Below are 11439 nucleotides of genomic sequence, written 5' to 3'. Positions count from 1 at the left end.
GAGCTTGCTATGTCTGCGGTAAGACCGGACATTTCGCCTGAGTCTGTGGGGACGGAAAAAAGTCTAAGAAAGATGCTAATACAGTAGACGATGAAATCGTAGCCATGGTCAAAGAAGTGAACCTAGTTCAAGAGAAAATTCTTGGTTGGTGGTATGATACAGGCGACACAGTCCATGTATGTAACGATCGATCTGCCTTCAAAACCTATGAAGACGAGACCAATGGTCAAGAAGTTCAAATGGGAAATGAAGGACAATCGGAAGTTGCAGAAAAATGAACCGTGGAATTGCTCTTTACGTCTGAAAAGAAGGTAATCCTGACCAACGTACTGCATGCCTCAAATATAAGGAAGAATCTTGTCTCAGAGGATCTCTTAAGTAAACCTAAGATTATGGTTGTGTTTGAATCAGGCAAGCAGATCTTGTCTAAGAATGAGAACTTTATGGGTAAGGGTTATGCTTGTAATGGGATGATCAAACTTTCTTTAAATGAAAAGAATCATTCTGCTTACATGATTGAGTCTGTAACGCTATGGCATGGTAGACTAGCTCATATTGGCTACAGTACCATAAAACTCATGACTAAGAACAACCTAATATTATATAGTGATAATGACAAAGATAAAATGTGAAGTATGCATACGGTCTAAAATAATCAAGAAACCATTCCCTAGCGTTGAGAGATCATCTCAAATATTAGACCTAGTGCATACTGACATATGTGAACTAAATAGCGTTTTTACCTGTGGAGGTAAAAGGTACTTTATAACATTTGTAGATGATTGTTCAAGATATATATAAGTATGTTTGTTAAAATCGAAAGATGAAGCATTTAATGCATTCAAGATTTATAAATCTGAAATAGAAAATCAATTAGTTAAAAATATTAAAATCCTTCGTAGTGATCGAGAATGAGAATATTTCCCTAATAAATTTTCTAACTATTGTTAAAAACACGGTATAATACATTAGTGCACAGCACCTTATACACCACAACAAAATGGTGTAGCAGAGAGAAAAAATAGGATATTAGTTGAAATGATCAACTCAATGCTAATACAAACACAGCTGCCATTAAACCTATGGGGAGAAGCATTGTTAGTTGCATGTCATGTTTTAAACCGAATTCCTTCTAAGAAAACCAAGACCTCTCCAAACGAAATATAAAAATGAAGAAAACCAAATATAGGGTATCTTAGAGTGTGGGGGTGTCTTGCATACTGCAGAACACCAGAACCTAAAAAAATTAAGTTAGGACCAAGAGCTATCAAGTGCGTCCTTATAGGATATGCACAACATAGTAAGGTCTATAGACTTCTAGACTTAGACTCCAATATAATCATAGAGTCTAGAGATTTAGAGTTCTTTGAGAATTCCGTATTCACGGAGAAAAAAAATGCTGAGACTCAATCTCCTAATGAAACTATAAAAGATACACAAATAGAAGAGAAAACTTCTAGTGAACCTCGTAGGAGTCAAAGAGCAATAGTAGACAAGAGTCTTGATTCTGATCAAATAGACTCTCAGTGACTCTCTTTTCATCTAGTTGAGGGTGATAGAGAGAAGGTGATTAGGAAAATACCTATGCTTTTAACTATATAAGATGAACCTAAAACCTTTAGTGAAGCTATGACTTCAAGAGACTCTGCTTTTTGGAAAGAAGTAATTAATGATAAAATGGATTCCATAATGTCTAACCAAACATGAGAATTAGTATATCTACCTCCAGGTTCTAAACCAATAGGTTATAAGTGGGTATTTAAAAAAAAATATCACACAGATGATACAATTCAAACCTTTAAGGCAATGTTAGTTGCTAACGGTTTCCGACAGAAAGAAGGAATCGATTATTTTGACACTTATTCACCAGTAGCTCGAATAACATCGATTAGGATCTTATTCGCTCTAGCATCCATACATCATCTTCATATCCATCAAATGAACGTGAAAACAACATTCTTGAATGGTGATCTCGATGAAGAGGTTTACATGGAGAAACTAGAAGGATTTATTCTACCAGGAAATGAAAGAAAGGTGTGTAGACTTGTTAAGTTTTTATATAGATTAATATAAGCACCAAAACAGTGGCATGATAAATTTGATTATAAAGTTCTATCTTATGGTTTTGAATATAATATTACTAATAAATGCATATATTCAAAAGTATATAATGATTATGTTGTAATTATATGCTTGTATGTAAATGATATATTAATAATCAGTAATAAAATGGAAGGTATAACTGAAACCAAAAAGTTTCTTTCTTCAGTTTTCAAAATGAAGGATCTTGGACAAGTGAATACCATATTAGGTATCAAAGTTAAAAAACATAGTGGGGGTTTTGCATTATGCTAGTCTCATTATATTAAGAAAATAATAAACAAGTTTAATCACTTGAAAATTAAAGAGGCAAAGACCCCGTTTGATCTAAGTATTAAGTTAAAAGAAAACAGTGGAAGAGAAGCTGCACAACTAGAGTATGCTAGTGCTATAAGTAGTCTTATATATGCAATACAATGCACAAAACTGGATATAGCATACGCTGTGAGTAAATTAAGCAGGTTTACGAGTAATCCAAATGTTAAACACTAGAATGCAGTAAGTAGAGTTCTATATTATCTTAAAGAAACCAAAGAACTAAGGCTATTTTACTCAGAATTTCCAGCAGTATTGGAATGATATACCAATGCAAGTTGGATATCGAGTGTATGGGACAACAAGTCCACTACAGGGTAAATATTCACCTTAGGAGGTACAGCTGTATCTTGGGGATCCAAGAAACAAACTTTCATAACACACTCAACTATGGAATCTGAGTTCATAACTTTAGTTGCTACAGGCAAAGAGGCTGAGTGGTTAAGGAATCTCATATTAGAAATCTCATTCTATGCGAAGCCTATACCAGTTGTTTCACTTCATTGTGATAGTGAAGCCACTCCAGCGAGAGCTTATAGCGGTACCTATAATGAGAAGTCCAGACACGTAAGTTTGAGACATAACTATGTAAGGCAATTGATTTAAGATATAATCATTGCGATCTCATATGTAAAGTTAAGTAATAACTTAGCTGATCCTTTTACTAAACCTTTAACGCGAGAGGTAGTAAGGACAACATTTAGAGGGATGTGATTGAAACTCTTTATTTAAAATTTCACCAGTGAAAGAAACCCAATCCTAAATTAGAAAATATCTAAATATTAAGTTTAATTGGTAACAACAATTCACTGATAAGTGAAAAGTTTTAGCACTAAATAAATTAATAATCTCATTCAGGATGATGGTGCTGGCCGTTTTTAAAAGAGGGATGAGTATTAAACTCTTAATGAAGTCCAGTCAAACAGAACAAGTGTTTTAACGGAAATACTGGAAGGATTTCACCCATGTAAACGTAGAAGTGGTACCGCTTCTCATGAGAATTAGAGTTATCCCGGGATCGTTCATGAAACAGGATAAGCACATGGGCATTAAAAGTGTTAAGCGAGATTATAAAGGAACACCTAATGCAGGAGCTAATATGTGTGTGGTATTTTCAGTTATATCATATATGAATAACTGGTTCAATGTTACGACAACTAGAAATTTCGAAATAACTTTAAAATACTTACATTAAGGAAAGATTCAAATCGCAAGATATCTTTCTTTATGCATAATAACAATTATTATTCTGGCAGAGTTTTCATTGTTTTAAAAAACCAGTGGGGGATTGTTGAATATCAATGGTTTTTAAATATAAGAAAAAATAAAATTTTCAAAAATTTAGGATTTTCCCGCCAAAATGTTTTTTGAATTTTTTGAATTAAAAAGTGCGGTGTGTGTGCTTTGTCCCACATCAGAAATGAGAAGAAAACTTTTGTGGTTTATATGTAGACTTATGAAGAGTATTCTTACTTGGAGTTTTTGGAGGAGGTGATGCTCGGGTTGCGTTACGCACTGGAACACATGCATGCACGCGGGAGTGCTCGTGCTCGGGCATGGGCGTGGGCGAGGGCGAGGGCGAGGGCAAGGGCATGGGCAGTGTGGCTGTAGTGGCGCTAGATGACGCACTTTACACTTTGATCCGACGACCAGAAATGGCTGGAGTTAATGATCAACGGTCAGAAACGTAATCCAAACGTTCTGAACCATTGATAGCAGTCTAGCAACGGTCCACTACCCGATGCCTATATAAACTGGACCGTTCCAATCCAATTTCATCATGTCAACACACCATCTCTCCCATCAAATCAGATACGATCCATAGCTCCATTCTAAAATACATAGAACATCTCCACCATCTGAGTCTGCCAGAAAAAATCTTCTGCGTTAAAATTGTTCTACAGTGGACCTATCGTGAGTGTTGCACACTGGATTCAGACAAGGGTTGTCTTATCCTGGAAGTAATTCGCCTGTAACCCATCAACAGTTGATAAGGAGGCGAATCACGCTTTAATGACAACGTATTTTATACGTGATTCAGTTTAGTGAAATTTTTTTTTTTTTTGATTTATTTTTTGATATTTTTAGTGTATCCAATCGTTTATTCACAACATATACATTACCATAGGCTTCATCGAGCCACTGACACGGCCCACCAAGAATCCCTAGTTAGAAACTTCTTTTGAAAGCCTTCAATTCACATCCCATGCAGGCTGCACATTCACGCTACCTGCCAATTGTGTGGATGGATTTCCATTGGCCTTTGTACTCTACCATGATGTATGTGTTTCATCCATGCTGTCCATCTATATTTCCAAATTATTTTATGGTACGAGATGAAAAATAAGGTATATCCCAATCTCAAGTGGACCACATTATAAGAAACTGTGTTCAATGAGTGTCGACCATTAAAAACCTTTTGGGGGCTATAAAAGTTTTGGATCAAGTTGATCTTTGTTTTTTCCCTTCATTTGGGCTTGTATGACCATCAACAGATTGGATGTCAAATAAATAGTACAGTGGGCCTTAGGAGAATTTTAATGATAGATATCTAATCACTATTGTTTTCATGTGGTGTGGTCCACGTGAGATTTATATCCATCTCATTTTTGTTGCCCTAAAATGATACGAAAAAATAGATGGACAGAATGTATGAAACACATACATCACAATGGCTCGTAGAGCACCGACCACCAGCCACTGTGTCGGAGGCAGGGGAGTAGTCAATCCGTTTCCAACAATCCCTCAGCATAATTTCGTGAGAAGGCCTTTGGCATGAGGTTATTGTGCAAGTATTCTGGGTGGGGCCCATTGTGATGTTTGTTAGAAATCCAACCCATCCATCCGTTTTTCAAGATCATTTTAGTGCATGTGACTTAAAGTTAAGAGAATTCAAAACTCAAATGGACCATACAAGATAAAACAATGCAGAAAGTAATGACTACCATCGAAACCTTCCTATGCTCCACCTTGATGTTTATATTCCATCCAAACCGTTTCTAAGGTCATTTTTATTGAGATATAGTGAAAACACAGAGAGTTTAATCTGATACAAAACTTTTGTGGCCATATAAATGTATCAATGGTGGTCACTAAGTCTCCACTATTTACTCTCGTGTGGCTTAGTTAAGTTTTGAATTCACCTTAATTTTTAATGTAATTCCTAAAATAAGCTCGGAACAACGGATGGACAAAGTGGCTTTCTCAAAAACATCGCAGTGGGCCCCACACAAAATCTTTACACAGGAACTTGTTGCGAAATTGACACTAAGGTCTTGTTTGTTAACATTGAATTTTTACACTATAGAATTGGGTCCTCACTCTTGCTCGGGTGATAGACTTTCAGGAGTTTCAGCACCCGGTCAAGGGTTCAAGTACCCATAAGTGGTGAAATTCCACTATGTGGAGGTGTGTGGGCAACGTTTAACGCAGTATGCACCCATAGTTTTTCTATTTAAATAAGAATTTACTCCAAAATTATCCCTTCTGCTATGGAGATTTTCTTCCTTTAAATTCTTTGCTAACTTTTAACATGTAGAATTTCTTTATGCCCCACTATAATTTATGCATTTGATCTACACCGTCCATTAACCTTTTCAAATCATTTAAAGTGTGAGCCAAAAAAAAGAAGGGGCGGGTCCAAGGATTAATTGGACCACAGGGTAGGGATTGAATTTCCACCATTAAAAACTTCTTGGGAGCTGGAGAAGTTTTGGATCAAGTTGATATTTGTGTTTTCACTTCATCCATGTCTACATGACCTAATGAATAGGTTGGATGGTAAAAAAAACATCACAGTGGCCCCTTGAAAGGTTTCAATGGTGGATGTCATTAGCACTGCAACATCCTTTGGTGTGGTTCACTAGAGCTGTGGACCTGCTTCATCTTTAAAATTATGTATTAAAATAATATGAGAAAAACAATGAATGGTTTAGATAAAACACTTATATCATGGTGGGCCCCATAGAAATCTGCCAGGATGGTAACCGATCCCGGCGGGGTAGGACACAATCTGCGTTCGGAGCGGATGGGGAAGGACGGATTGGGAAGCGGATTGGCTGGTGTATCGAAGTCAGAAGTTCCGTGAGTCCAATTTATATCCAAACCGTCCGTCCATTTTTCTAGCTCGTCGTAAGGCTTAAGCTGAAAAATAGGACAGATCTAAAGATAAACTGGACCACACTGCAAAAAGCAGTGGGGGATTGAACGTCTACCATTGAAATCCTTTTGGGGTCAGGAAGTTTTAGATCAATATGAAATTTCTTTTTCCTCTTCATCCAGATATTTTTGACCTTATGAATAGATTAGATGGAAAATAAACGTAATAGTGAGCCCCGCAAATTTTTTAACGGTGAAAATCACTATCCCGCTGTTATTTTTGGTGTGGTCCATTTGAGTTTTGGATGTAATTCATTTTTTGGATAATGCTCTAAAATTATCTCGAAAATTTGATGAACGGTGTGGATATAATAAATACATTATTGTAGGGCCCGTGTAACTTTGATCTCCTTTGAACCGTTCATATGACTCGGACCTCGAGGAGCGTCGGCGCTCGTCTTCGCACGACATATGTGGTACGGAAACGGATTGGCTACTCCCCCTGCCACCAGCCCGGTGGGTGGTGGTCGGTGATATGTGGCCCCCATGATGTGTGTGTTTCATCCACTCCATTCATCCATTTTTACATATCATTTTATCTCTCTATTTCAAAAATAAGAGGGATATAAATCTCAGGTGGACCACATTACAGGAAAACAATAGTGATTGGATATCCACCATTAAAATCCTCCTACGGCCCATTGTGTTGTTTATTTGACATCCAATACGTTGATTAGGTCATACGTGCCCAAATGAAGTGAAAAAACAAAATTTCAACTTGATCCAAAACTTTTATGGCCCCCGGAAGGTTTTCAATGGACAAAGCTCTTTCAAGACTGTTTCATATAATGTGGTCCACTTGAGATTGAGACATACCTTAATTTTGTTCTCATACAAACGTGTTTAAACTCAATTCTTACTTATAAAGATTCGAAATCATATAAATGTGAATTTAGAATGGAATATGTTTCATTGTAATAAATAAGTTAGTTAAGTAATTTCTTTCTTTTTAATTATTTTTTTTGTTCCTGAAAATTTTAATTTCATTTCTTTTGTATGCTGCTAAATTTATTACAATCAAGCAAGTTTGGCCATAATTAGCTCAAAATCACTAAATTTTATTTTTAACTAATGTGCATGGTTAACACTTCTAAGATAAGTATATGCTAATAATATTGGTTGAGAACCATCAATTTTACTAACCTTTATATATGTTTATTTCTGTTACAGTTACGCATATCAAAATAATTTAAATCCAATTGAAACATTAGAAGAAACTAAAAAACGTATCTTTATTTATTCTTTTTAATTCATTGCAATATAATTCATACAATTTATATTTTATAGCTTTTTCATATTTTCAGTGGACCGTTTATAAGGTCATTTTTATTGAGATGAAGCGAAAACACCAAAAAATTAACCGATACAAAACTATACACGTTCAAGTTTTGCTAAATTAACAATAAGCCTCTCATTCACTTCTCTATTGCATTATTGGTTGTTTCTTTAGCCTCTTTGAAGAAGATTAGAAATATTTTTTTTGCTTTATTTTTTTAATGGATAATAATATTTTAATTTTCTACTAAGTACTTTAGGTTATTTGAATTAAATGGAATGATTTTATCTTTATTTAATAAAAAATAATTTCTTCAAAATGTAAAACATTTCCAAACATGAGATGGGGCAAATGTGTCGAATTAACAGATTTCAGACATTTCAGATGTTTGTTAACAAACAGGTTATTTCAAATTCAATACTTAATTTTCAGACTTCAACAATAGTTATCAAACAAATTTTTTGACTTCAGATGTAAATTTCATGTTCAGATTTTAGATTCAGGCTTCAGATTTCAGATTCAGGCTTTAGACTTCAGATTTAACAAACGGCGCCTAAGAATCCACACTAGAAACTTGGATACATCCTTTTCTGTTTTCACCAACATTGTGTTTGGAAGCACCCCAAACTGATATTTGGTTGAACATGTCAGTGGAGCCATGCAAACCAGGGAGGACTGAAAATAAAACCAAACCATGCCGGCTGTCAGTTTTCCGCAAAACCAGGAAATCACCATTCAGATGGTTTCAACTGGTAGTTAAACCAAGCAGAAATTAGATGCATCCTGCCCCTGATTCCTGAGGCGATGCCAAACAAACCCAAGTCATCTAACCTCTATTTATCTCAATTGAACTGCTCACTGCTCTTGATGCAATGCTACATTGTGACTTCTGCAAGGCACATAGCCTACTGCTTTCAACTGCTCAGTCAACCCATCCAAAGCTTCATAAATCTCTTTACTATGTTCATGCCTTGTGTCCCTAGCAAGAAACTCATGGACACCATTCCCCACTTGGATTGAACTACAACCAGGCACCTTCTCCATCCCCTCCTCTCTCATAGCTGCTCTAGCATTCAGAACATCCTCCCACCTCCCAATTGACGCATTTAAATTCGAAATCAAAACTCGGTACCCAGGATTCAATGGCTCCAAATCAATAATCTTTCTGGCCACAAACTCCGCTAACTTGCCGTCTCCATAAAACTGGCATGATCCTAACAACGTAGCCCAAATAACAGCGTTGGGCTCTATGGGCATGTTCATGATAAACCCAAGTGCTTCTTGTAACTTCCCAGCTCGACCAAGAAGATCCACCATGCATCCGTAGTGCTCGATCCGCGGCTCAATCCCAAACTCCCCCACCATCCGATTGAAGATCCGCTGACCCTCTTCGACCAGCCCTCCATGGGTGCAAGCAGTAAGAACTGCAATGAAAATAACATCATCGGGTGCTACTCTTTCTCTGCACATTGCATCAAAGATGGCTAAAGCTTCCTTACATTGCCCATTAAGGGCTAGACCAGAAACCATTGTTGTCCATGTGATTATACACCTTTTCGTCATTTGATTGAATAGAGTGTTTGCATTTTTCATATCACCACATTTGGCGAACATGTCTATTAGAGCATTTCCTAATGTAACCGTTAATTTGAATTTGTTTTTCTTAATATAAGAATCTACCCAAGTTCCATGTTCAAGAGCACCCAAATGAGCACAAGCAGAGAGGACACTGGTTAGAGTGGCCTCATCAGGTTTAAGCTCAGTAGCCGTCAGCATTTGATGAAATGTGTGCAATGCTCGATAGAATAGATGGTTGTGAACATAACCTGCAATCATCGTGTTCCAAGAGACCAAGTTCTTGATTGGCATCTGATCGAAAAGCTCGCTTGCAGATGCCAGGTTGCCGGTCTGTGTGTATCCTGAAATCATGGCCGTCCAAGAAACTACATCCTTATCTGGCATCCAATTGAAAATTGATCTTGCAGTCACCAACTCACCCCGCCTAGCATACCCAGTGATCATAGCATTCCATGAGACTGTGTTCCGCATTGGCATACGTTCAAAGACTGACTGTGCCGATTTCATGTCTCCGACCTTCGAAAGCCCTGCAATGACAGAATTCCAAGACACGACATTCCTCTCTGGCATTGTCTCAAACAAACCAATTGCCGATGCCATATCACCCTTATTCATATAGGCATTGATCATGGAATTCCAGGAAACCACATCTTTTACAGGCATTTCGTCGAACACCTGACAAGCTAAATCCAACTCCTGGTTGCATTTAGAGTAGAAATCTAAGAGGGTGTTTTGAACAAAGACATTTAACCCATACCCAGATTTGATAATCTGGGCATGAAACTCCATGCCTTCTACTAAAGCTTCTGACAATTCGCAGGATTTGAGAAGAAATGTAAACGTGAAATTATTGGGTGAGATTTCAGATTCCTTCATCTGATTGAACGTGAGAAATGCATCTTTTTTACGATTTCTTTCATTGAAGCATTTGATCAAGGTATTGTAGATGAAAACATTTGGCGATTGAGCATCTTCAAAGATCCGAATTGCGTAGTCAAGAGAATGAAAGGTTGAAGACAAATCGATGAGCTTTCGGATGAGGAATTTGTCATTTTGAAGACCGTGTACGAAAATCTGGACATGGGTTTGCTTGAATTCTCTGATATTTTTACAGTTCTGTAGAATTTGGAGCATTTTCTGCTCCATGTTTTGGGGAAAATGTAAATGAGAATGAATTTGAAACGGCCGTACTTTAGTTAGAGAAATGCCACGTGAAGGTAAGGGTACCACAACTTGCTACTTGTGTGAGACATCAGGACCATCAAAACAGTGGGCCCCACCATGAAAATCATCATTGTTTTAAATCATTCTGATCCGTTCAATATGTCGGGCCATACCTTATGTTAAATCAGACTGTCAGTTACCCATTGTTACCAAGGGTTTGTGGCCCACCTAATGAAATGAAGGGCTCGTTTTTCTATCCCATGTGATCTTCATGTTAGGGCCTACCATGTTCATGTTACTGATGTCCTGCACAAGTGCTAGGTTAGCAGGAAAGATGGTATGGTGACACAAACTGGCATGCCTCGCCTGCAACCGATCAGTTCTACTCCAAAAGAGCTCTTTTTGAACTCTCACTGCAGCTATGATTTCAAACCCACTCTGATTTCTTACATACTAAAATCCACCCGACTCTAGAGGATTTCAAATCCACACTGCCAAGCAAGCCCTTTAGGTTATTTTAGGGACATATACTGTAGCTCAGTGTATAAGACTAATACATAATCTGGGTGGAGAGCTTGCTCATAGATCCAGACCGTCCAACTGGTTGCTGGTGAGACAATTGGGACTACTCAACTGACTTATTTTTCTGTCCCAGCCCACTTAAGAAATGGGTCTTGGTTTAGATTGGTGGCATGCACACTGATTGGATGGTAGAGATGGCTTATGTATATAATAATTCCTCTATTAAACAATGACGATAAATCCATTTTTGCCCACCTTCTCAAATGACGAAAATCTAAACATATTCTCTCGATCAAACTGGAACAATCAGGTTTTGAGCAAAGGCA

At 37.3% G+C, this 11439-nt stretch overlaps 1 protein-coding gene across 1 annotated transcript; it reads right to left on the bottom strand.

Annotated features, from left to right (window-relative positions):
- Positions 1–8334: 8334 nt before the first annotated feature.
- Positions 8335–11028, bottom strand: LOC131242598 (pentatricopeptide repeat-containing protein At3g29230-like). The gene has a single exon (XM_058241339.1). The coding sequence runs from the start codon at positions 10571–10573 to the stop codon at positions 8705–8707; it is 1869 nt and encodes a 622-aa protein (XP_058097322.1). The 5' UTR covers positions 10574–11028; the 3' UTR covers positions 8335–8704.
- Between the last annotated feature and the right edge of the window lie 411 nt (positions 11029–11439).

The sequence above is a fragment of the Magnolia sinica genome, chromosome 4 (assembly GCF_029962835.1).
Source record: "Magnolia sinica isolate HGM2019 chromosome 4, MsV1, whole genome shotgun sequence".
NCBI lineage: Eukaryota > Viridiplantae > Streptophyta > Magnoliopsida > Magnoliales > Magnoliaceae > Magnolia > Magnolia sinica.
The sequence above is the reverse complement of the archived record's forward strand: the minus strand, read 5'-3'. Positions and strand labels throughout refer to the sequence as shown.

Coding starts and splice junctions, on each gene's coding strand:
- LOC131242598 (XM_058241339.1), bottom strand. CDS start 10,573: ATGGAGCAGAAAATGCTCCAAATTCTACAGAACTGTAAAAATATCAGA.